The 27,959-nt window shown below is 36.3% G+C and overlaps 2 protein-coding genes across 3 annotated transcripts in view; both read left to right on the top strand.

Moving 5' to 3' along the window:
- The first annotated feature begins 42 nt into the window (after positions 1–42).
- Positions 43–21,232, top strand: Exo70 (exocyst complex component 7). Its single transcript, XM_071586178.1, has 14 exons — positions 43–156; positions 239–404; positions 587–795; positions 2,399–2,516; positions 3,900–4,234; positions 5,493–5,557; positions 11,674–11,774; positions 14,346–14,530; positions 15,149–15,328; positions 15,418–15,682; positions 17,440–17,662; positions 17,750–17,861; positions 20,178–20,311; positions 20,752–21,232. The coding sequence occupies exons 1-14, from the start codon at positions 106–108 to the stop codon at positions 20,852–20,854; spliced, it is 2,247 nt and encodes a 748-aa protein (XP_071442279.1). The 5' UTR covers positions 43–105; the 3' UTR covers positions 20,855–21,232.
- A 2,398-nt stretch (positions 21,233–23,630) lies between these two features.
- The window catches only part of LOC139688632 (thioredoxin domain-containing protein 11), a 23,472-nt gene continuing 19,143 nt past the window's right edge, over positions 23,631–27,959 (top strand). The window contains exons 1-3 of one of the 2 annotated variants that reach the window (XM_071586192.1): positions 23,631–23,688; positions 23,849–24,067; positions 24,233–24,443. In XM_071586192.1, coding sequence (XP_071442293.1) covers positions 23,904–24,067; positions 24,233–24,443 — 375 coding nt within the window. In that variant the 5' untranslated portion in view covers positions 23,631–23,688; positions 23,849–23,903. The other variant, XM_071586193.1, reaches the window with a different exon arrangement.

Here is a 27,959-nt window from a genome sequence, read left to right as displayed (position 1 = left end):
TTTATTACGGACAGTAGAAGGTCGAATTTCGTTCCAGTTGATCTCTTAGATGGGTGGGTGGTTGTTCGAGTTTAATTGTTTTTATTTAAGTGTATTTTTTCTAAAATGATTGATCCTTCGGAAAGAAAATGCGAAATTGATAGTAAATTAGAAAAGGTAATGTATGTTTGTGGTAGGAAGGGTAACATGTATTGATGCGGATAAATTGATGTTTTTAACTTTATTCTTTTGTATTTAGGAATTAATCAATTTAAATTTGTTGAAAGAAAAAGTTGACAAGAGTAGCCAACTAACGAAGGGGATGGTTGGGATATTGTCTTCCTTTGAGCACAGATTGGCCCGTCTAGAAGAGACAATTCTACCCGTCTACAATGAGACTGGAAATTTACAAAGGAGACAGGAACGTATCCTTAATTGATTTAATTTGTTTTACTTTACGGCCCCGACAACATTTTTAAATATGAGCATTAAACCTTCAGTGATTCACGGCAATACTTTACTATGTATTACATTGTTTATATAACGTTAACATTCAATACGTCATGCATCAGTTATTTCATCTGGAATCCTTGACAATTTAAAATAGATATAGAAAGAACTCTAGCAGCGTTAGATCATGTCATTGGATTTTATGGAGTAAGTCAGGAGGTTGAAGGAGTCATCAGACTTGGCCCTGGACCCATATCTGGTGGTGGAGCGGGGCTTGATGTATTTCTTAAGACCATGAATAGGTTACTAGCAGCTCAAGAGTATTTTTCGAAAAATAATCCCGAAAGCGTGGAATTGGAAAATGTTGTGAGTATTATAGGAATTTGAGCATCTTGTTGAATTGTTAGGATGGTTATTGCATTGGCTCCTTTAAAAGTCACGCAATCTACTGATCAATCTTTAACTAGTTAACGTTATACAAATGTGGATATTTAAATGACTGTTTACCCTTATGTACTGAAATATATTATAAGAATTGGAAGGGAAAGAGTTTGGAGGTTAGAAGTAAACTAAAATGAACGATGAAAGAAGTCGTTCAGGAGAATTTCTCTTGAACTTCTCTTGGAATTCAAAAGTAATGCTATCAACCTATTGCTGATGTACAGGTGAACAAATCCGAAAGTCAGCAATGAAGTAGCGGTCAATACACGCAGTGGACCCTTAAGTATTTTCTTGGTCAAAATAAGCTTAAATTCATTCTCTCTGGCTTATATTTAATTTGGTCTTACCTTTTAAGGCCTTTATATATATATATATATATATATATATATATATATATATATATATATATATATATATATATATACTTTTATAGCACAGGTAGTTTGCATCAAGAACGTTGACCGTTTCCGTCTCAAATCAGACAGCTATCACCAATATGCACCTGGTGACCATCTCTACAACTTGTTTAATAATGTTAGTTACCTCTGCATGAGAAAGTAATTATTTCTACAGAATTTTTCGGGAAAGAGTTGTTGACATATTTACAGTGTTTTGAAAAATTTAATAATGTTGCATAAATGAAAGTCACATGGAAAGTAAAAGTTTAAACTGAGCACTCATATTTAAGTGAAAAATGCTTTTTGTAGCAAATGTGAAGAAATCTGTGTGAAATTATTTTATAATATCGAACATACATGTATACAGTCTGTGCATGTTAATTTATAGATAAATCATTTGGACAGAAGACAAAATGAAACAAAAGTTAAATATTGAGAAATGATGAGAGAGAGGAAGAGGAATGATTCATCACATTCTCTTCTTATATGTTTGGATGTTGGTCTTTGATCTTTGCCATATACAAAATAAAGCTGTATTTACTATTTGCCTTGACATTTTCAACAAATTGTTTTGAATAATTTTTATGGACATTTTTCATTAAATCTACATTTCTCAACAAAATATCTTGCGATATCTCTCTTAAATTTTAGTAATTATGCATGGCACACTAAGGGTCAAACATTCCTATCCTTCAAATGCCTAATTGATGCCAGATTTAGGTTAGGGTGAGCAGTACCGAGCTTCATGCTCCACGTTTTCACTGATTTCATTATCTCATTTCTTTTTCTTCGCTGTTTGCTTTCAATCCGTTTTACTAACTCATGTTTACAAGATCCTTAAGCTGATCAGAAACAGGAGTCATATGTTTTATCTGAGTCAAGGCACCATGTATCAGGAAGTAGGAGGAATTATTATGTGATACGTCACCTGTCCTGATGTGTCATATGAACACCTGGTATAGAATATCCTATGGAATCATATCAATTATATGAAATTAAACTTGTTGATCATTCCTCATTAACTTTGAAGGGTTAAATAGTGTTACCAACATCTTTATTGTCTGTGGTGCATAACCTACTTGTTTATCTCATGATATAAAACCTACTTATGTACCTCATTGCTATTTCAGACAACCCTGTATAATGCTGGTGGTGATGCCTTGAATAGGGAGTTTAAGGAAATACTCTATCGTAATAGCAAACCTGTTCCAGCTATAGTTTTGCTCGATCTTGTAGGCAATGACGATGGTGAGTAAATATGACTTGATAAGAAAATGGTTGCTTAATTATGTGTATAAATATGGGTGGTGGAGCTGCTATTTCCTTTACAATAAAGAATGTGAAAATTAAACCCCTTAGACCATCTTCATAAAGCCATAGGAGTTCAATTTTCCCATTATTTACTTATTATGTGGTATACTTGCTAAAATATATGTTCCTTGATGTATGTTTTCAGGAAAAATCTGTTCTAAGATTAATGTTTGAAATTAAATTTAAACTAAAATTAATATTTTGAAAAATGGAAGGCAGAAGTTAGCATATTTTGTCCAGATTACTCTTAATGTGATGTGGTCCAATTAGTATTCAGTCTTAGAAGTGTTGATGTTCGGTTTCTTGTGATAAAGTCAAATTAATTAGTTCATGGTTCCACGAAAAAATTCATTAAACATTTCAATTATTCTTAAAGAAGAAGTTAGCATGATGCTAAAGCTATTTTCCCATGATCACTTACAAAAGCAGTTTCCTTTAATCATGAGAGCTTTTTTCATTCCGATATAAGAGCACTCAAAGAATCTTATCGTGGGCGAGTGAAAATCCAACTTATATTTTGAAGAGTTAAATCCTGAAATAAGTGTATGTCTTCTAACATCCTGTACGTATATTTTACTGCCCCTGGTGCTGTCCTTCTCTATATTCCATCACATGTGGTCACTGATTCCTAATGTACTCACTTTTCATAAGTTTCCGCTACGTCTAATTCACATCGGTATTCGAAAATGACCACTGCTGAATATCATTGAACAGTACATAGGCCATGAAATTATTTCAATGAGAACATAAATATGAAATAAACTAAAGCAATTGTTGCCCTTATTTCCTGAATGATTTCCTGAGGTGAATGTTCAGCAAATTATGGTACAGTTTAATGTAAGCTCTGTGGCATGAAATTTTCCTGAAACTAGAATTATTTCTAACCACAGGTACAAAATTCAGAAAATATGAATTCTGGTGTCGTCATCATATTAATATCTTTGTTTTGTTCTTTGGCATAAATTTGGAGAGTTGGTAAAAATAAGACGAGGGTATGAGATACCACCCTAGACTATAATGATGATATAACTAATTGGTTTGTTTCTGTAGTTTCATTGGTTCCTCTTAGTTTCAGTGAAGTGACTGAAAGGTACAATTCTTAGTCCCTAACCACACTAGCATCTTTTCTTCCCTCACCAACTGTGATGTTCCAATCCCCCAACTTCATCAAATATTTTCCCGAGGAACAACTGCAATGATGTCCATAATTATTTTTCATTTAAATTGTAATAAAAAATGAAAAAATATTATTATTATTATGTAAACAACCAGCATTAAAACCAACTCTGATTTATTTCTTTTGAAAAATGTGATTTTTAGAGGTAGCAGGAGAAGATGGTGGGGCAACATCTCCTTCTGCTGCAGCAGCCACTTCACTGAGTCGTTTTCCTGATGGTGTTGCTGAGGAATTGGTGCAACTGGCTGATTGGCTAATTATGAATGGACGAGATGAATTTATGAATGTTTATGCTAGGGTAAGGTCTACGGTCCTCACTCGTAGTCTTCAGGCTTTAAGGGAGCAGCAACGCTCATCTAGTGGTGGTAGTCTCCAAGGAGTCAATGCTCTGTCAACGGGCTCCACAGTATCACCGCCATCAGGAACAGGCACGACTAGCTCTCCCAGCTCTGCAGCCACGCCCGGATCTCCTGTTGTAGTGAGATTTGTGTTCATTATCAGTTATTTTAAGTAAATGATAAAATATATATTGTGTATGAGGGTAAAAAGAAACTTAACATTTCCACCAAAAAGATTTTAATATTTCACGACCATGGTCATGAAATATTAAAATCTTTCTGGTGGAAATGTTAAGTTTCTTTTTACCCTTATAATAAAGAAATTCCACCAAGTTAAACCTGAATCTGTTATGTGTATCTTGTGTAATTCATTCAATAACTCTGCACTATTTACTCCAATGAGTGCCTTCTTGAAATGCACAAAACAAACAAATTCATTTTGATTTATATTTTTATGCCTTCTTTTAGTAATTTTTGCTCTCTTCGCTACCATCTTTTATGAATCTAAGGTCCACCTTAGCTGCATGTGGAATCAAAGTTACTGTTTTCAAATTCCCACAGAAGGCTGGCGTTCCCATCTTTGAGAATGAAACTGAGTCTGCTATGATTAAAATTTCTGGCCTAATTCCTCCCTCATAATGCTATGAATCAACGTGTAAAAATCTACCTTCCTTGTTTTTCTTCTCTTCCCATGTGTAAACTTTCTGTTCTAATACCTTTGCCAGACAGTACCTCCATGTATTATTGCCATCTCTCTGAAATCTTCCCTGCATCAATTTAGAATTTTCCTGCCTTATCTTTGATATTGTGCTGAGATTTTCCATTTTTACTTCCTGCAGTGCTTCCACCTTCCTGTGCAGAGCTCCCATTACAACCATTCTCTGTAAACTCTCTATATCCTTCTGCCTTATCCCCACTTCACCGTGTTTCTTTCACCATATAAGCTTCCTACCCCAGTTTATTATTTGACTCTTTATACGTAATTTTCCTAATTTTGTGCTTATATTCTTCCATTCCCTTCTTTCGTTTTAATAATCTCAACTGCAATCCATGATTGCCTCCAAGTTTTTAGTTCTTGGAGAGGTCATAGGAGCACGCATTACTGAAACATTAATCTGCAATGAAGTCATAAGCAACCCTGCCTAAAGTATGTATTTTGATAGGATATTCTCAACCCAATTTACCTTTCAATTACCAACAGTGGTTTCAGAGATGGACTCCTTAAAAGTTAGCCATATTGAATGAATACTTGAGATGTTTCTCCATGATAGTTTTGTTTATAAAATGGAGTGTGTCATATTTCATATGTTGTTTGCTTAACTTTTTGATAGTGTGTAATATGAATTTCACTTATCATTAAATATGATGTCCTTTATTTTCATGACTTGCTCCATTCAGCGGCCCAAGTTTCAAAGCCGACATGAAACACCCAGCAGAAGGGCTTCAAGAAGACTGCAACATGTGTATGTAAACGTTAACTTGATTTGATTCACATTTATGTATTGTAATAGTTATGTATATGTTTAGTAAACTTAAATCTCAGCATGAAAAAGTTATGTGTACATCTCAAAGATGCATGGTGTGAAGCCCAGATGAACAGGGAATTTGGGAGGACTGAGAGGATCAGTTGCTTACTGGTGCTGAGTTTATGAGGAAATGGAAAATCTCAAATTTGCTGACACTGAGAGCATTGATAATCCGTTGCCTCCAGATTCCAAAGACTCCACTATGCTAAATATTGAAGGCCCATAATAAGTTAGTAGTGCAGATATCTCTAATAGCAAAATTTTATTTCCATTCATTTTTAAGCTTTTATGTTAGGAATGTAAAAATGGATTAACGATATGTAAACCAGATTTATATTTCAAAGGGTAAGCAATTGAAAGCTCAACTGCCTTGGAATGTTGAACATTTTACCTTTATTGTGTGTATTAACAAGAACCTATCCTCATTTGTAAATAGAATAACAATAATTCATCTCATTTTCCCATTCATGAAGCTGAAAAGTCTCAAATTTTTACCTTTTCAGTGATTGTAAGGTAATTGGGATTGTTGAATTGGATTGATTTTAATATTGATATCAAATTTCATTTGGATTAAGGATGGAAAAGTCATCTGTTGAGTTGTTTAATAGTTCTGTATTATTTAATATCATTGTAAAAAAATACCATAATATGATTGAATGTTGAAATTTTGTCAACCAAAGCCTTCTCTCACCCCAATTTCAACAATGTCATTTCTGTCCAATGATTTCAAATTTTGTTGAATCCTCAGATGGTATTCCATCTGGAAAATACTGTCCATCTGACACTACATCGTTATTCTTCAACTCGCCTAATCCAAAATAACCCTCCACTCAAGAATTTGCTACTATCTGAAAACATTGGATCAGCCCCAGTGTCACCATTGCCGACAAAGAAAGGTTCATGTGTTAACTGTAAACATCTCCTTCTTTCCTCCAAAAGCATTCCATACCTCAAAGACCATGGGCCCAAGGAAGTCCTTCATAAACAGATATTATCATTCTTACTTCCCCCAATGCCTGCACACTCCATTCTATGTGTTGCCTGAATCACACTAGCTGGATAACCTTGTTCACAACATTTATCTCTTAGAGAGACTCTAGGTTTCAAATATCTATGCAGTGCGATATTTTAATGGCACGGTTGATGTTGCATAGAAAAAAATGCTTTCATCTCCATAGGTTAACTCTTTCTGCAGATCCAAGGCACACAAATATTCCCTTGTATGCTAACTTCTTCATGAGCTGTCTTAAACATCTCTTCTGAAAACTATTATTTTGTATGCTTCATCAATTACATTTTATAATCTGAGCACACAGCACTAATGTCTTCCACACATTCACTGTGTACATCAATTTCTCTCTCTCCATCCCATTAATCCTCCAGCACCATTATGCGCTGTAATCACCATTGCCAAAATCCATTTCTTCCACTCTGTTCATCATATAATCCAAAGTATAGAGTGTCTATGCTTTGATATCTGCCACCTTCCACGTGCGCATAATGTGGCATTCCCTATTCACTCTCAGCCTGTCAGGCCTTCATCTGCAAAATCTCATAGCTTCCCTCCTCCCACAGCTACCCACACTTCCCACTACCTGCATTTCCTGCTCCCCACATCCTACCTTCCACTTCATCATATGTGCTGCACTAGGGCATTGCTTATTTGTGAAAATTTGGGGGATATTGAAATTTGACGAATTCTAATCTTGAATATTGATGAATAAGTAATGGCCTAATGTTGTGGGAGAGGTTTATTTATTTATCGACTTAATTGGGCGAGGTTGGGACTAATAGTCCCTTCTTCCACCTAACCCTACATTACAGACATTATATTGCAGACAAACACATACAACCAAGCCCTAGATGGAGGGAAATCCACCTAGGTGGGAATCGAACCCTCGACCTTTGGGTTGGTAGGCAAGGACGTTACCCCACCGCCACCGAGGCCGGCACGAGCCGGCCGAGAGGTTAGGTGGGCTGCAGGCAGGCCCCTTATCCGAAAGCAAGAAACCATTGAATCTCTGCACCACCTTCATCCCCAGAGTGCAATAAGTGAGAAAAATGGCTCAAATACCTTTTAATCCCATCCTTCAAGACAACACCTTTTCTTATACTTGGTTTCCAAATGTCCAGTTATCTCCTACAAATTACCTCCCAACCTGCTCAACATTCTATATCTCCGCATTTCCTGCCCTTTGAGTCCCCAAATCATAAAATTATAGCCTGGGAACATATGGGGACTTGCTTTTTCTTTTAAAATATCAATCAAGTTTAGAGGAGGTGATATTAACTCAGTTGTATGAAAAATACTTCTCTTTTTAATCATTGGAATCAAAAGAGAAAGCAAAGTGAACAATGCTTTTAATATGGCATCGAAATCATTTCACTCTTTGAGTGCCGAAAAAATTTCATATTTGTAAGGTTTAAGCAAATTAATAATCATACGTTCAGTGGAAAACATTTAATTTCTTGTTTGATGCACCTCACAGCAGTTCCTATGTGCTCCTCGAAGGAAAAGGTAAGAATGTCACTTCTTAGGTATTTCATTTTTTCCTGAATAGTAGAGTTGAATGTTCTTGATTCAATGGTCTCAGATTTCATCACAGGTGATGGAAGTATATTGTCTTTCTTTTTGCCAGAGTAATGCTGGGCTACGTTGTCTTTGATTATTTAGATTTCATCTGTGATATCCTTTTGCAAGTGAATTTTCAAGCTTACCATGGTTCTCAGCCCCCAAAATGAATTTAGTTCACCTGTTTTTGTCACCTTCTGGTGTGCCCAAGACTCAGTTTACTTGATTTTACAACACTGACCTGGAAAAAAATATTAGCAAGGCAGCATAACTTAAATTTCAAGTCCTTGTAGAGGTGATGCTGTGCATCTCATCAAACACCATCATTCAGAAGGATCTGGTGCTTTGCTCGGTGAATCAGTTGAATGAAGTTGTCTTGTGTTTCCAATTGGGTTAACTTTAAGCAATAAAAAAAATACAATAAAATTGTATATAAAATGACCAATCTCACGATAGTTAACTCTGGCAGATTTTAAATAAACTGGCCATTTTCTCATTTGAGAATCGACATTGTGATGATGAAGAACCAGTCACTACTCAAAACATTTGAAGTAATGAAAAATTCAAGAAAACTACTGAAAGGAACACAGGAATCACTTCATTGAACTTTTATCTGCGTAATTTTAAAATTGACTTTGTTTATTTGGCTATAGCAACACAATGATGAGTTTTGGGTACTAATCTTTGTCAACTTTCATTGCCCCTTGGTCCAGTGAAAGACACTCCTGTTTTTTGATTTGTTTTGGATGGCCAGGCAAATTTCAGCCGAAAGATATTTTTGTAGTTTCCCTGATATTTATTTTGAGTTCACCCATTCATGCCATGATCTTATTCTCATAGCAATGGAAAAAATTATGAATTTGAAACCAAACTGGAATAATAAATCTATGTATTCTATAATTTCAAACTGAAGGTGTGAATTACGCATACGAAATGTGTCCCAAAAGTATCCGACATGTGTTCATAACCCAATGGCAAAATGTTTGAGTGTGTTCTGTGGAGTGTGAGCATAACCAGCGACTCCTCACAAACTCACCGGCTGCTGCAGTCACCAAAAGTTAATTCGCATGCTGTGCGCATTTGTTTACTGTGCCTTTTTTGCATTTGTTGAATTTTTCAATTGCTGTTGATTGTTGACAGAAGAGATTTGACCAACGAATTTGCATCAAGTTTTGCTTTAAACTCAAAAATAGTTGTGCAGATACTTGAAATGATACAGAACGCAGTTGAAGATGAGGGTATGGGCAAAATACAGATAAAAGATTGGTACAAGCGTTTTAAAGATGGCCGCATGTCTTGTCTGTCAGTGAACGACATTCTAGCCGACCTTTGTGCGCAATAACATTGGAAAATATCGAGCTTGTTCAACTTGCAATTGAAGTAGATTGTCATTGGACAGGGCACGCACGCCCTAAAAAGTGACCTTGGAATTCTGAAAACTTGTGTTTCAAGAATTCTAACGGAGGATTTTGGAATGACTGGTGAGTAGCGACTGATTTCTTCATCACGATAATGAGACGTATCACATTCATTTAACCTTGTGCCACAGTTTTTGGCGAAACAACTTTGTCAGCCTCCGCACAGACCCGCCTTAGCCCCTTGCTACTTTTCCTGTTCCCAAGATTGAAAGTGGTGCTCTAAGGGCCCTGGTTTGATGACATAGAAGAGACAATTCAAACAAATGCAACTGTTCCTCTGAAGGTAATTCCTCAAACTGAAGCCGGCATCGCTTCAGGATGTGAAAGCATCGATGGGAGCAGTGGAATGGGGATTAGGTACTTCGAAGGATGTCACAAGTTGGATGACAAATATTAATGCCAGTGCGGAGTTAGGAATGGAGGTGTGATACCTTTCAGACAAGCCTCTTTTGTATTTTGATCCTCGAGATCAGGGACCCAAAAAGTGACCTGCAAGGTCAAACTTTAAAGTGAGAGTTTTGCAGTTCAGAAATTTTTTTTCTGTGAAAATTGACAAAACATTCCTAAAATTTGAAAATGAATTCACAATAACTGATATCTAGTGTTATCAAATAAAGGGTGGGGCAGAATGGGCTCCCTGATTTGATGGGTGAATTGTAAAAAACCAACTAAGGTAATTGAGAAAGCGTTTTATTTCTGAAAACTGCATTCAATGCCATTTTATTTTCATTAGGTTTTGAAAATTATTTCATCCAGGTGATCACCTTTGTGAGCAATGCACATGATGAGTCATTCAAAAAAGTTTTCAAAAACTCTTCTCAACATATCTTGCGTTATTCCAGCACTGATATCTATAATTACCTCCTTAAGAGCTTCCAAGGTCCCTGGTCGAACTTTGCGAACCTCAAATTTGAGATATGCCCAGAGAAAAAACTCACATGGGCTCAAATCTGGGGAGCGAGGGGGCCATGGAACATCCCCTCGTAAGGTGATCAGGCGGCCGGGAAATTGTTCTTGCAGGATTTGGCGTGAACGACGGGCGTAATGAGCCATGGCACCATCCTGTCGAAACCAAAAGGCTCCTTTGTCATATTCCACACCATACTCCACCATTTTGGGGAGTAAGAAGTTCTCCAGCATCTCACAATAGCACACAGAGTTCACAGTAACTGTTGAACCTCGGGATTAAAAAAAAGTAAGGCCCAATAATGCCTGTGCTAGACACAGTGCACCAAACTGTCACTTTGGGACTATGGAGAGGTCTTGGATGAACTTCGCGAGAGTTGTCAATCACCCAGAAATGAAAATTTTGCTTATTTACTGAGCTGGAGAGGTGAAAATGCACTTCATCATGAGACCACAGAATTGGTTGCACAGAGGATTGAGCACTGAGTTGGGTTGCACAGAGGTTAAGATTGCATTGCAAGCATCTGTGCATTTCACCCAGTCATCTGGACTCAATTCTTGAACAACCATCATTTTGTAGGGGTGTAAGTGAAGGTCAGAGTGTTAAATTTGCCCTACCATTCTGGGCAATATTCCAAGAGCAGCAGCATGTTTCTGCCCCGAGTTCGATGGAGACTGTTCAATGGACGCTCTCACTACCATGATGTTTTCAGGTGTCCGCAAACTTTGAGGTCGCTCAGCTGGTTTTCTAAAAAGTGCAGATCTTGTCACTGGTACACTAGTAATGCATTTCCTAATGGTTTTAGCATCAGAAACCCTGTCATGATGAGCCAAACCAAACCGCCTGCGAAAAGCCCACCACATTATCATTGTTTGTAAAGAAAGTTTCTCTGACAAAGCCTTGATGCTCACCAAGCCTCTGTATAGTAACTACTGAAAATGTCATTGTTTCCCACAGCTAACGCCAACACTAACACCGCTAATTTATGGGCAGTAATTTTTTAAACTAGTCTATTCTGCTCCACCCTGTAGTATGCAGTGATACTACTCAAGTGATGAATATAAGGGAAAACTTATGACCACCCATCATGATCGTTTTTTAATATTTCATGGTATTTTTATACATTTGAAAACTTATTGGAGTTTCTTTTACTTAGGTTTGAGAAGAAAGCTAATAAAATGCTTTTGAAAGCTTCACAAACCCTTGAGCAGTCAACAGGGCTAACCTTGGGCTCTAGGAGGTCTGGAATGCTTTTAGGTAAGATGTTGTTTGGCATTATTTATGGTGATGAATATAAAGCATTATGGACAAACTGATAAATTTTAATTTTGTTGTTCAAAGATTTAGCTAAATCATTAATTGGCTGTATTTTTCATTTTAAATTTTGAGCTACAGTAAACTGACAAGTATGTGTTTTGTAGATAATAGATGCTATTCTCTCTTCCTGCCCAGCACCTCAAAATTTTAATAAAATTACAATCCAAGAAGTTCTCTCGGGTTTCCCACCGGGTCAGTTTGCAGTACACCGACGTTTCAAAGGCTGACTCTGCCATCGTCTTCAGGGTGACTTCACCCTGAAGACGATGGCAGCAGGGTGACTTCACCCTGAAGACGATGGCAGAGTCAGCCTTCGAAACGTCGGTGTACTGCAAACTGACCCGGTGGGAAACCCGAGAGAACTTCTTGAATACCATACGCCGGGAAAACCTGAGATCCTTCAAATTACAATCCTAAAGATAATTTAATTCAAACGTCAATATACCTTTTAAAAAAATGCTAGTTTGAAATACCTGGGCTTTCTTTGAAGTTTTAGATTTTGTGAAATTAAAAGTTACCATAGTATTTAATGTTTTAATTAAAATATGTTTCTGTAATATTGGTACTTTCCTATTTTCGTGTTTCTTGCATTCATAATCCCTAAGAATTCCACGTTCTCCTCTAAGATGAGCAAATTGAGGCTTTTACTATTCAACAAGATAAGTCAGTAACCCTTTCGCTGCTGTGACTGTACTTAATACATTCATATGGTGGGCTGCTGCGAATATACTTTTTCACCCTCTCCCTGGTGCACTATCATACTTTGAAATTTTATAAAAATTATGTTTGTCAAAATATATTAATAAAAATTTTCCATTAAATAAACATTGAATCTAGATTATTTTTATTTATTCGTGGTTTTATTATTGAGATTATTTTATTATTTCGGGGGTTATAAAAGGTCACAGAGACATCCTTTGTTTTCTCCGCATGTCAGAAGGAGGATGAACTGCATCGAAGCGGTTGCCTACCCACTCTGCATTGTTTTTTTCTAATTTAAATTTTATTCTGGTTTCATGAATTTTTGAATAATGGAATAGTGGCTCCACATAAAGCAATATTTCTGGATGCCCTTCTCATGGTTGCCACACACACCCCTTTACATATAGTGTGGGTCCTCTCTCTCTATATGAGGTGTGTGTGGGAGACATCCAGTGGTGGGGAGGGGACAGGCCATTAAAAGTACTTGTTATCTCTGAGAATGATTTCTTAGGGTGGTCATAGTTTGTGGCAGAAAGTATATTAAAACCTCAAATGAGTTCCCCTTTGCCTCTTCTCTCCTCCCCTTCCCATTTCAATCCCTTTTTTCCTTCAACAATCCTGCCCTAAACCAGGTCTGTGCACATATTATTGCCTCCCCTTGCTGTCTCTTTTCCCGTCCACAATATATTACTCTATGACTATTACTCCAGGAATTCCCACTATCCTTCCATCTTATCTTGCACAGCTTAAAAATATCTACATTTCCTTTCTCCATCTCCTGCTGTGAATTTTCTAATTTCCCTGTCGTCATTATTGTCCTAACATTCCAAGTCCCTATTCGGGATGGCTTGATTCTCTATTGTTTCTTCTGTGCTTCTGCTGTAAAATTTCCTTTGCAAGGATTTCATGACCTATGACCATGGAAGCCTTGCCTCTCCTGCTGCTGGGCATAACGCATGGCCTATTGGGCCAAGTCACATGGTTGGCTGGACTCATTTTCTCTATAGTGTCCATCATTCAATTCTAGCGATAAGTAATTGAGGTGGTTTCCCATTACCTTCATCAATAGTGTTTTTAACATGATATCATCTCTTAAATGACCTCCCTACTGTGATCACATGTCCTTACAGCCACTTCGCTGAGAAGCAACAGATGCTGCTCAGTCAACCTTTTGTCTGCCTCCTATCCTTTGACCTATCTGGCATGGGTGACTCTACCCCAGAGTAAATATCATTGCTCCCACCAGCGCAGCTCTTGAGGGTCATCAGAATGCACAAACCTTCCTCCACATCAAGATTGTCATCCATGGGCAGGGACCTTTCCTTAGTGGGTGTGGAATAATATCAGTAATAATAATGAAATGTTTTTATTGGGGCGAGATTTGGACTAAATAGTCCCTTCTGCCTCCTAACCCCTCATTGTTTACATGCATGAATACATCAACAATCATTACAACAAATAGTGTAGAATCTTTTACAGTTATTATAGGAAAATAAAATATATTAAAATAGTTACAAAGAAAACAAATTCTATGTTGGGGGAAATGATTGCGTAGAGTGGGACTAGACATATATATTGATAGGAGAAGCATAGGAATTGTGAACTGATATCATTAGCAAAAAATCCGATGCAGAAAAACACCCCCTGAATAATTAAATTTACTATGGGGTTTGAGGACATTTGTGTCAGGTTAGACAGCATTTGAGATAACAGGAGTGTGTAGTCCCAGGGTCCATCGAAAATGTACACTAAGCTGGTAGACCTGTAATAACCAACTCTTGTTACAACTAAAATGTTATACTCTTTCAGAGGTTCGAGAGGACATAGTGGAAGATCAAGAAATGGAGAACTACTTGCTTTTAGTAGTTGGACTTCACCGACTCATGCAAGTTGAGCATTCCTTAATGGTTGGCATTATTCCACTCCAACATCATCATAAAATTTTTGAGATAATTACCCGTGATGCATTGGATACAGTTGTTCAAGATGGAGAGGTATGCAAATTAACTATGCTCACTAAATAATTATAAATATATGTTATTAATTGAATTTGTCTAATTAAAAAATACAGAATATCACTAGGGTGGTAATAATAATGATTTTTATTGGTCTGTTGTTGTTGTATACTAATATAAAGCAGCAAGAAAATGTTATCGATCTAATTCAGTTATTCTTTAAAAATTAGTATTTTAAAATAGGTAGTCCAGAGGGTAAAGCGATGGACTACTGACCAGGGGACCTGGGTTCAATTCCTGGGCAAGCCTCTCTGGGCACCTGCAGCTCCACCCAAGCTATGTGATTTTTCGGGTACCAGGTCTTCCTGGGAAACCCTAACCGGCGCAGGGAAAGGCACTGGCCCCCCCGACCCTGATGTGTGAATTTCACACACCGTCGGGCTTAGTACTGGGTATATTCTGCCGTTCCTACCAAACTGACCTTCGGGTCGATTACTGTGTTTATGGTTTTTTTATTTTAATATAGCATGTGTCAGAATAATTAATTTTGAAGAGTACTCATCAGACTGTCTTAGGATAACTTATTAGGGAAGTTGTTCTTTATTATATTTCAAAATTTTTATCCATGTAACTAAAGTTCATTCTTATTTTCTACAGAACATAGCAGCACGTGCTAAACGTTGCATCAATCGACATGACTTTGCCGCAGTATTAGTTGTCTTCCCAATTTTAAAACATCTGTTGGCTATGAAGCCAGAATTTGATCGCACTGTCGAGGGGTGTGATATCAATGTTCGCTCCAAATTCACATCCATTTTGAATACTTTACATGGGACTGTAAGTAAAAGTTTCCGGTCATGCATAGCAATTATCCACTTAAGACTAATTAATTGAAATGTAATGGCACCTTCATGTTTATTTAAAAGGGAGCTAAAGCATTGGAAGACTTCATTGAGAGTGTGCGAGGAGATGCATCTACCGCTCTTCCCAAGGATGGAACAGTGCATGAACTAACCAGCAATTCCTTGACATTTCTGGAGCAACTCTTAGATTTTGTGGAAACAGTTGGAGGAATTCTGTCTCGAGAGTCACAATATATAAGTGCCTTACAACAGTTGCAGCAGCAGCCACATCCACCCCCACTGCACACTCAAGCAGATAAAAACAAAGCTTTATTAGGAGTGTATATAAGTAAGTTTTACTAGTTAATAATTGTAATAATATAATAATTCTGTGTATATACTATAAAAAACGTGGTTGAGTAAATCTTTTTTATCTCTCAAAAATTGTCAACTAATTTGTTCCTAATCATGTGCAATAAAATTACACGTATGAGTTGTAAATCAATTCCTTTGTATTAACCCTTATGTTTTTGTCTTTCTTTTTGTAAATAGGGTTGTTCCCATTAATTTTCAAATTTCAAACTTCTAGCAACCATAGATAGCTTAAGTATGAGATTGCAAAATCTTAACAATCTGCTTTCATTGATGTACCGTAGTGGGAGCAACATATAAAATAATTCTTATACAAAAGCTGTGCTTAGAAGCATTTAGTACTTAACTCAGTGTATTTTCTCATTGGTGTGCATTTAATAATTATTTTCTACCCTGAGCATGATCCCAAATGAAATTTCATTTCAATATGTTTTTCCTCATTATGATAAACGGGGTTGAATGATAACTTTTAGCTTATCAAGAATCAACATCTCAGTATTATGTATATCTGTTCTAACTGCCAGTTCTGTATGCAATCCATCACTCTTCTCATCAACAACCTCTCCACCATTTCCTATTTTTTTGGTTGTTTTTCACATAGCAAAATTTTTAAGGTTGTATTTATTGCTGGTGAAAAACTTTGGTTAAAAGTTCATATTATTATTTAAGACTTGATTCCTACTTGCAACAGTGGTTTCACTTTCTATCCTCCTTTATAAATCGTGTTAAATAAAACTTGCTTTCACATAGACTGTAGTTATCTTCAGTACAGGATTTTCCATTGCCATATTATTGCCATACATATCTTATTTTCATTTTCTTCCATGCTTCACTAATCTTCCAATCTTAAATCTAATGAGATTCTGAGCTGGCTTAACATTTCTTGTGAGATCTTTATCTTCATGTGCCTTCTGAAGATTTCTCTAAGTTATTTGGTATAGTTGCAATCCTCACCTAAGTATGTTTGCGTTAAACATTAGACAAATCATTTTTGTGGTATTTTTGCCTCATTCTACACCAGTGCCCATGCATTCTATGAGACTCTAGGGCCCAAGTTTTTCTAGGAACCTTTCCATTTGAATTTTCCACATCAAATATTTGTTCAATCCACCCACTGGACAATATTCAATATTCAGTGATGTAAATGTAAAGTAGGATGATTTTGTTGAAAGCATTGTGGTTTTATATGGCTGCGTAGGTTTTCGCGGTGGTGGTTTGAAGTACTCTGCATTGTGGTTTTACCTACCTCGGAAGTCTGCATTTTTCATTGAATTTTTAAGGCTAAAAGCCACAATTCTTGCATGACAGGAAATCTTTCTCAAAGCCACTGCTGACTTGGCTGTCTTTACTGCTTCTGACTTTGCCACTATTTACCCCTATGTATTGATATTAAAATCTAGCTCCTTTGTGATGCAATAAATATCGTATAAAAGTAAATTTATTATAAGTGTTTGTTATAAATTGCAAGTGTATGATCCAAACTTGCATGAATGTAATCAATCACAACATTAACATAGGGAGAGTTTTTTTTAGACCTTGTTATTTATCCATTATTGAAATAGAAAGAAAGACTCGTACTTTTCCACAGATTTGTTATTTATGCTTCTCACCATCCCTTGAATCACCCAAACCATGGCATGAAACACTTTTCACAACTTCCCCTTCCATGAAGATGTGATAATTAGCACAGTGTATAAAACATATATATTTATTTTTTTTATTCTCTTATTACAGGAAAGGTTTTGGTTCAATTGAATCTGGCTCTTGTTGGAAAAAGTGAGCTGTATGGAGCAGGAGAGACTTGCCTTCGTGCAATATTCCGGCTAAACAATAGCCATTATGTCATTACGGCCCTTTCGCGCTCAGGTCTTTTGTCCATTGTGTCTCGTGCGCAGCCTGACTGCCAGCAGTCATACATGGACATGATCAAGGAGCACAAAAGATCCTACACACAAAGGTTATTAAGTACAAAATATGTTTATTTATTATTCTTGAAGAGTTTAAAGAAGAAAGCTCTTTAATTGTTTTCATTCTGGTTCCGTAGTTGGCATCGTCTAATTAGTTACATATGTGGAGCAGATGATGTACCTGCTGCTGTTGTTCAAGCTGGAAAATTAAGGGACAAAGATCGAAGTGTAATCAAGGAGAAATTTGCTGTGAGTAATAATAATCATTATGTTAGTGTTGCAGCTATATGGTAGTCCATGGTTAGAGTGCTAGACTACTGACTGGGAGGCCCTGGTTTGATTCCCAGGCATCCCTCGGGCCACCCTCCGCTCCCCTTGAGCTATGTGATTTTTGGGTACCTGATCTTCCTGGGAAACCATAACCCTCACAGGGAAAGGCACTGGCCCCCCTACCCTAGTGTATAAATTTCACACGCCTTTGGGCTTAGTACTGGGTGAACTCCTGCACCCATCAGACAGACCTCCGGGTTGATTACTGTGTTTATTACTCTCTCGTTATGGCAGTAGATAATGTCAGTGAAAATTATCGTGGGAAAAATTTCAAAAAACCTGAAAATGTTATCAATTGATGAGCTGATAATATGTCAGTTATTGAAGTCAATAAGCACTATTTTTAGCTTATTGTTATGTTACTCAGATGTGTCATTCTATCAGTAATTGTTTAAAAAGTCTAATTAGGGATACTATTACAATTGATTTTTATTGATGTGCTGTTCAAAATTTCAAATGCAGAAAAGCCCTCTAATAAATTAGCCACGAAAGCAATCTGTGAATCAAAAAGTAGTAGTAGTTTTGAGGGGAGGCGACCGACAGCTGAGGTCATTTGCGCCATAGGGGATGGATAGGAAAGGATAAAGGGTGGAGAGAAACCCGGCGTCGGCGTTAGCCTACTCTTAACGAAAGGCGCCAAGGGGTCCGCAGCTTAACGTCCCATCCGACGGACGGCGTACTCACTCAAAGTGCCCTCCACAAAGCACCTCAAGCAGGAATCGAGATACGTGAATCAAAAATAATTTCATAGTTGTCATTCTAACATTTTCACGGAAATTCTTGATCAGATGTAATCTTGAATCTGATAGAGTAAATGAAGGAAGACTTACTTTACAGATTCTACTGGAGTTTTTATTTTTCACAAAATAAATAAATATATGAGGTTTGCTATTTATATTTTGAGCCTTGACAACACTAAGTGCGTTAGGCTCCATCTGAAAGTTTGACCCTTTTAACACTGACTATCTCAAGAACATTTTGTCGTTTGATCATAACTTTTGTTGTTTGCAATGACTCGAAGATTTTGTCTTGGCAAAAAAATGGAATTAACTCTTGAACACTTTAGCGTGATGATTTTTTACGACTTTTGGCGTGGATTATGAAGACGGGAGTGCATCGATCAAAGTACTTCCACTTATGGCGATGAAGCCCCATCCTTTGCCATTGTGAAACGCTGGTAAAAACCAATTCCATCATGGCCACCGTTCACTCAGCGACGAGTCAAGAAGGTTGTCCAAAATCAGTTGTTGTGCCCGAAAATATTGATGCTGTGCAAGAAGTAGCAAAGGAAGATCGTCATGTGACTTATTGTAAGATTGATGCTTTCTTGGGGACCAGTATGACCAGCATCATTGAGATATTGCATGAACATTTAGCTGTTAAACATATTTGTTTACGTTGGATCCTGCATAATTTGACAAAAACTCAAAAAGAAGCTCGTGTCAATTGCTGCAAAGAAATGCTCAATAAATAAAATTGCAGTGCCGCATCAAAAGCTGTGTATAACATCTACACAGGTGATGAATCTTGGATCTATGCGTATGAGCCCGAAACAAAACAGCAATCCACGGTATGGGTCTTCCAAGACGAGCCAAATCCGACAAAAGTGATTCGTGCACGGAGCACATCGAAGCAAATGATCACAGTTTTCTTCAGAATAACTGGACATGAGGCAACCGTACCATTAGAGTAACATAGAACCGTGAATTCTGAATGGTACACGAGCATTTGTTGGCGAGAAGTGCTTGGTGAACTGCGGAAGAAGAACCGGCAACGAATGATCATTCTCCATCATGATAATGCTAGCTCTCACAGATCGGCTGAACAGCTACCTATTTGACTGGGTAAAACATCAAATTGATGAGTCATCCTCTGTATAGCCCTGATTTAGCACCAAATGACTTCTTTTTATTCCCGTTTATCAAGAAAAAATTGTTGGTCAACATTTTTCGGTGCCTGAAGAAGCCGTTGATGCATTTAAAAACCATGTTTTGAAGGTGCCTCAATTTAAGTGGAAAAAGTGTTGCAAAAATTGGCTCGAGCGCATTGAAAAGTGTATTGATTATATATTGCATATAGAAATAGATTTATTTTTTGGGTTGGGAAAAAGAGTTTGGAGCATGTCATTATATGTATAAGTATTATATCAATTTTTGATATGAAGTATAATAATTATTGTTTAGATTGATGAAAATTATGAATACTACTTAATATGCCTCTTGTGTTATTTTTTAGGGTTTCAACAAAGAAATTGAAGACATTGTCAAATCCCAACGAGGATATTCAATCCCAGATGTAGAACTTCGAGAAGAACTAAAGAAAGAAAATAAAGATCTAATAGTGCCTAAATATAAAGCATTTTTTGAAAAGTAAGTACATGAGTAAACTTTACCTTTGCCGTAACACTTACTTATCATTTGGAAGAAACTAGGACTACACTGTAACTGCTGCACATTCTCTGTAAATATCCATCACTTCTTTGATCACAAATTAATGTCAGTCAATATGAACTAATATGTTTTTGGCATGCCAAATCCCTAATCTTCTTGAATAAATTTGAAAATTTGTGTCATGTTAGTCCATGCTTGATCTAGTATGTGCTCAGTAATGCAATATTTTTCCCCAATGAATAGATTCAGCATTCAAGATAGCTGGAATTGATGTAACCAGTTTTGCAATTTCAGTTAACCAATCTTTTCAAGCATCATTCGTTTTGCTATAATTTTGACTAATTTGCTTTAAAAGTGATTTTTAATTAAGCTTTTCACATTCCTATGATTTATTTCTAACTGTTTTTATTATTTCACAGGTACTGCAATGTTGCTTTCACAAAAAACCCAGAGAAGTATATCAAGTACACTCCAGAACAAGTTGCAGACATGATAAATCAACTTTTTGATGCTGCAGCATAAAAATAATATTTAATATGCTTTTTTGTTGAATTTTAAATTGATTATCATATTTTGCTGTTGTTTTTTATTGTTAAGATTGGCATTTTCATCGCCCTATATTATTTCCAAGAACCACTTACCTTCATTCAGTTGTATATTTTTAATTATTCATGCATATGAACTCAGTGATATTGTGAAGATATTTTACAATATTGTAAGCCCCGCATTCCTCCGGGATGAAATTCCTGTGTTTAATGCAGTGTGGCACAATGTATTATGTCATTGAAGTGATGTTGTAACTCTTTTGTTAATAACAGAGAAAAGTATGCAGTGCAGTCATCCATGAAAATGACATTTTCTAATTATTAAATGCATTAATATATTATTTTTGACCATTAAGCCCTTCCATCAGACATTATTTATTTGGTATTATGGTTTTCTAAATAACACTAATAAACATTCCATTTTTTATCATTTTTTGACGTAGTACTCATCAATATATTACTTACAGCTGTTGAAGGACAAGCAAACCAATCACATCCTCTCTCTTCAGGATAACCTACGCATCAATCTTGATAGTTCATAGCGGTGTCTTATACTTAAAGAAGGGGGGTGGGGTGAGACCAGAAGTAGCGTGTCTGCCAGTGGAGCCGATGGTTGCCAGTTTGATTCTCGTGGTTTTTCAGAATGAGACAACCACATAGGTGATAGGCAGCAGTTTTACCATTAGGCACTGGTGGCACAGACCGAGTGGGTCGGTCCAATATCATCTGCCACAGCTGTGGGCAAGAGTGAAGTTCACAGTATAGGATGCAGTACTGCAATGAGGAAGGCAATGGGAAACCACCCCATTATTCTCCCTAGAATATGCAGCCTTGCCTTCATTCATATATAGTAGAATGGAAAGATATGGGCTGCGTGCGGTAAGCCAGTCCTAGGATTGAAATACTAATGATGATACTTAAGAATTAGAAAGGAACTGGCGTTCCTACCTTGACATGTGAATTTCACCTGCCATTAGGCTTAATACTGGGCAAGCCTTACTCTCACCTGTTAAACTGACCTTTGGGTTAATAACTGTGGTGGTTATACTTGGGAAAGAGGGAATTTCTGTATTCCCAGTAGAAGTATTTAAATTATAATGGAAAATGTAGTTTAAATTGAAAAAAAAAACAATATTTTGTTTTCTTAGTTGGTAAGCATATCTATGTACATTAATCATTTCCATATTACTGCTACAGAGAAAAATATTAAGGTAACTTTTTTAGTATTTTTCCTCCCAGTCTACACCCAACACATTTCCTATTAAATATTAGGGTTATTAAAGGACATTCAAGTGCTACCCATATTTTAGTGAATGGGAGTTTTAAGTGTAATGTATCCACAATGCAAGAAGTCATTACAGATATTCTGAAATATGAGAAAGGTTAGATTTTTAATGTGTGGATTCCCAAAGATGCTCTTAGGATTTTTTAGGGCTAAGCAAGCGTGTTAGGAACCTATCAATCTTTTTATATGGAGCTATAAACTTTTGATCATCTCAAAAATAAAAACCCCTGATGAGGCCCACACATCCTTTAAAGTTAAGATACACTACCCCTAAACATTGAATAGGTTCAATGCACATCTACTTAGGATCTGTGCACTCTGTTAAAAATTTGTGTTTCTCCAAATTTAATCTTAAAAAACTATTATGGGTAATATGCAGTTCAGCAAACGTGTTAATTTGCTGTGCAATTCCCTATTTTATTTACCTCGAAACAAAATCTATCAGTGAAAAATATTGAACTTTCCCAAAGTCATTTCCTCTAAATAGAAAAGGTTTTTGTTTCTTAAACACTTGGGTGGTTATTACATAAGGATATTTACCTTTAGTGAGGGAATATGAGATATTCAGGTAGGCTACTTTGATAATTTATTTCTACCCATGATGACTAAGTAATTTCATTCTCTCCAGTTCTACGTTCCACTGCATTCGATTTCACTGAATACATGTCTCTTCTGAACATTATGTCATTCTCCAAAATTTATATTAATATAAAATGTTGGAATTCTATGAAGTCATTATAAGGCATAATTAATTTAATAATTTTCTCTAATGTAGCAGTGGGGAATGTTGAACAGGGTATGGTTGTTGCATATAGTTGATGGTTATGCTTAAAACTAACAGCATGGCCATCGATTAATATTCTAGTAAATATTTTTCACAAAAATAAATTCTCTATTACCCATAGGATATAGTAACTGCTCTCCACTATTAACTGGGCTATTATTGGAATATGCTGCTTGTTAAAGGATTTCCGTAACATTTTATATGATCTATTTTGTATTAATATGGAAGTAAAATCCAAAATTATTTATTCACATTTCAATGGAGTAATTACGAATTATTTATTCTATTAAAGTTAGCGCATAGATAAAAATGCCAACAAAGTAATGCACCCCTCCTTATGACTATCACAGCCAGTAAATTAACCCACTACAATAGTATCCACTGATAATTTTGTGTATTCACTCAAATATATGGATCCACTGAACTATATGGGGATGCCGAAATCGCCACATTTTGAGTATCCACTAGTTGTGGACATTTACCCATGTGTTGTTTAATGACCTGTAATGATATTGTGTCAGTCTGCTTTTTGACGAAATCCACTGTATGAGTACTTAACCATCAATGCATTATTATTGTACATTGTATCTAGGTTGGGAAAATTAATGTAGCGTACTTTCTATCTTTTATTCCATTTAAATGATCCGCGTTGTTGTCGCTATCGGTAATCTATCTTCTATTGTTTAGGAAGGTTCAGACCGGTGATCGACAAGGATGAATTTCACGTCAAATTTAGCCAACAGTACGTATTCGTAATTTGAATAATATTCAGCGTTAAGATAACATTGTTGATGCTCGTAGGTGTTGACAGTGAACATACATGCTAACACAACATCATGCTCTTACAATATAATCCAATTATATGCTCTCGTATTTTATCTAATTAATGAGACAACCAGTAGATCTTTTTAAGTTGATCCAGCAGTCTGATCGGAAATCAACAGCTTTGAATGAGTTATGTCTCTGACGGATGACGAAGAACGAAATGAAGATAATATTGATTGCACATCTAGTAATACAGAGACTTCAAAGTCAACACCTAGCAAAATGTACACGTATGGGCGAGAGATGTGTTTTATATTGGCTTTGGCGATAACGTCGTATGCTGCTCTCCAGAAAGTGTATGTGTGGCGTCAGCCCCTGATTTTTGGTGGCAGTTGATATGAATAATTTAGGAATTGGTGGGGACCGTAGAGAACTCGATATTTACAATTTGAACTCTTCTATTTGGTCTTACGAATTTTTTAGTTTAGGTTATGCCTATAACTTTTAATTCAATCTTTCAGTGTTCCCAAAGTATCAATGAGCTCTCCAGCATCCCCATTTTTTCGTGAAACATCATTAGTTGCTGATTTCTATAGAGGTGAGCTGGGACCAGCACTGTCACGGGTTGTGAGATCCGATGTGTCCTTCGTCATGTTTTATGCTCCTTGGGATGCTGAAAGCCAATTAGTTCGACAAGAATTTGATGCAGCAGCAAAGTATTACCATAGGGAGGTGTGTCCTTAATGTATTAAATAGTATTAACGGCTATCCATGTGCATGTTATGCGTTTGCTGGTCTTTGATGAAATACTAGCCTTGACAACCGAAGTAAAGAAGTCAGTAAAACTCAATGACATACCTGGGGACAATGTTAGTGAGGTTAAATTGCCTGAATTGTGAAACACCTTATTTAAAGGTTTCAGGTTTGGTTCTATAAAATGAAAAGTTGCTAAATGACTTGCTTGTTTGTGGTAAGGAGGCCTCAAATAGTAATTCATCATCTTAGGATATGTAATTTTATCTTTGGTCAATGATTTTTGCTAAAATAGTATCCCACTGTTGCAAGTCACTTTGCCTAGATTTCCAGGGTCTATTATTTCTGTTACGACCTTCCAATGTGAATCAGTAATGTCATCAAAGTAAACTTTGCTACCTTTGCCAGTTCAGTTTATTCAATAAATACACTGGCACATCTCCTACATAAACCTCAAGAAAAAGCATGGCAGTTCTGTTGTCATTCATTTTAATTCTTTTATTAATTTAAGTGTCTTGTTGAAGGGTTAAATCACAATGAAGCAAACTGCTGAATGCAAATTCATAAACTATTGACATGATATTATAATGTGGCTTTCACCATAGCCAATCCTGAAGTTACCCATTGGGTTTTTCATGTATGGAAAAACGAAAATTAAAGTGATCGGAAGTTTCTGAATAGGAAACATTAATTAGCTAAATTAATAAAAATTACTCAAAAGAAAATTTTTTGATTAGTTAAGCGGAACAAAGTGCTCTCTGGGCGCCTCACTGATTTTCTTGCCATGTTGTGTGTAATTGAAGTGGGAGAAAATGTTAATTTTTTTGATATTCTTTTATAAAAGGGGGTAAAAACCTTCTGAGTTTTATATCAAACAGTGTTAGTATGCAGCCACCTTGCCTAGAGCAGAAAAATGTCTTGTAAGATAATGTGAAACAATTAGCGTGTGGGAATGCCAGGTGACTGGGCTTGCTACCGCCCACCCATGCTGCCTCCCACTCAGCTGCAATAGTCTGCTGATCCATACCCACTTCCCTTTCCCCAAACAAAATGAAGGTTATGGTAGATATTTTATTTATTTCAAAAGTAATAGGAGATGTAATCCTTACTTTAAATCCCAGGAGTAAAATTTTACCACAGTTAAACAAAAGGAGGAAAAATGATGGGCCTAGTCATGGATCAAACCTACCTAGACTCAACACTTGCTACCTACTATGTCTCAGCAAAATTGAAGAATTTTTTGAACAACGATAATTAATAGCAAACTGGCACTTTACATTTGCGAAGAACAATAAGTAGGCCTGTGGTTAGTTCAGCCATTCAACTACTTCCTAAAGAACTCACTGAGCAATCATATGTACTGAAATAGCTATTCTTTTTGCTCCAAGAGGCTCTTCTCCTTCCCCTGCGGAGAGTAAAAGATTCACATTCTATGAAAAACCTCGGGTTTTGCAATTCAAAAAACATGGAAAGATGCAGTGGTGGGTGGCAGAGCCACTGTTGCAGCAATGGCAATGCTATGCCAACGTGATACGTAGAAAGGAAATGTTGATTTGCATACAAATGTCATTGTTCTAAGATGAATTTTATCTCCATTCTTGAAGTGCTGTACAGTTAAAAGATATTCTCCGTGGGGTGTTTTTTTCATGGAAAAACCATAGAATTCACATAACATGTTTTACAGGACAAGTACCTGAAGGGGAGATCTCCATTGTTTGGAGATTCATAAAATATGAGATTTTATTGTAAGGGAAGATTTCTGGAATATTCTCCTTTTAATCACATTCTCCCTGAAATAGTGAACATTTATTTTATTAATTGAAGAAATTTTCATGAAGTGCTTTCCGTCATTGATTTGTGTCTGTAGTAAATTCTCCATAGTATTTGTCCTACAATCTGTTCTTAAAGGGTACATTTAAGTCAAATATGTGTTAAAAAATTTCATTGCATGATAATCATTTGCTACTAAGATTTTACACCATGCAATTTCTTGTATGTGAGTGTATACCAGTTGGTGACACTCTACAACCTCCCCCGCCACACGCCCTTGCGGCGGCTTGCGGGGTATTATATAGATGATAGATGCAACACTCCACAGTTTCATTGAATATAAATGCTGTTGGAAAAAATCCCCGTGAACCATGTAAATTGGAATTTGCTTATGTTCTGTTCTGAATAATTATTCATTGAAAGTTAAATAAAAATGGTGGGTATACTAGGGAATAAAAAATATTGATGGTGGCTGTCCCACAATTAAGTATCATGTCTCTAATACTATTCCATATTGAATAAATCATACTGGAGCAAAATATTTCTGCGGTATCAATATTTATGCAGTCCAGTTGATATGAATATACTTCTTATTGACTAGTGACCTAGAATGTATGTAAAAATCAAGGATTTTTTAAAGCAGTAATTAGTATGTGATGAGAATGATAGGTGTTAATTCATGTTGTGTATCAGGAAGACTGTACACACGAAAGAGTAACGATCAAAATATGTAGAGGTGAAGAATTTGCATTTCATTTATAGATTAGTTTTAATTGATATCCTGTCAATAATCATCTGATAGAATGACAACTAATATTATTTGGATAAGTAAAGTGAATTATAATTGGTAATGGCATGAGTTCTAAAAGTCTGATATTTGGAAGAGGTAGCTTTGAAGCCAATAACATACTGAACAAAGTGGAGACGAAAAAATCAGACTCAACTCAGTGTGCTGTATTTATCATTCTAAGAAACCTTGGCAAGCGTAGCATGTTGCCAGTCAGCTTAAATGATGCCTATAACATTCACCTAAAGATGTGTATGCGATAGTGAAAGCTTAATGCTGATTTGCTGTACCCTATTTTCACCCAGGATTCTTAAATGGTAGCCAAAGAATAAATTGAGGACAAGAGTTCTGTAATTGGCTTCAACATTGTTTAGTTACTTGATGTGCAGGTTTTCAGTGGTGCACCATGTGATTTGTTTTCTATTTTACGGTAGTTTCATTCCCTATCCAGGGGACATCTTCAAGTCAGGATTTTGACCCCGGGATGTTCCGTATACTTGCAATGAAGCTGTCTTTGAAATAAGTCAGCAAACATAGTGGGGCACTGAAATTCTGATGCATCAGAGTATTGGTGTGAAATTTACCTGCATATCAACAGAAAATTTAACTGAATATGAGTGGAAGAGTATGAACTTCAATTCTTTTATCAGGAATTATTAGGAGAAAAATTTGCTACGTCAAAATGCCTTAATTTTTCCATTATTTTTCGTAGAAATCATTTCCAAATTGAATTCCCTTTCCTGGAATTTTAAATTTTTTCAAAGTTTGGTTTGTGAATGCCTCTGAAATTTTAAAACTTAAGCCCTTAGGTTTTATGGCAATCAATGAAACGGTTTGTATGCTCATCCTTACCTTCCTTCTTTTGGAAAACCTCACTACCTTCTTTTTTTTCTTTTCATTAATTCTTATGATTGATTAAGATATATAAAATATAGATG

Source organism: Hetaerina americana, unplaced genomic scaffold (assembly GCF_022747635.1).
Source record: "Hetaerina americana unplaced genomic scaffold, ioHetAmer1.1.p SCAF_21, whole genome shotgun sequence".
NCBI lineage: Eukaryota > Metazoa > Arthropoda > Insecta > Odonata > Calopterygidae > Hetaerina > Hetaerina americana.
Note: the sequence above shows the minus strand (reverse complement) of the source record. Positions and strands in the feature narration are given on the sequence as shown.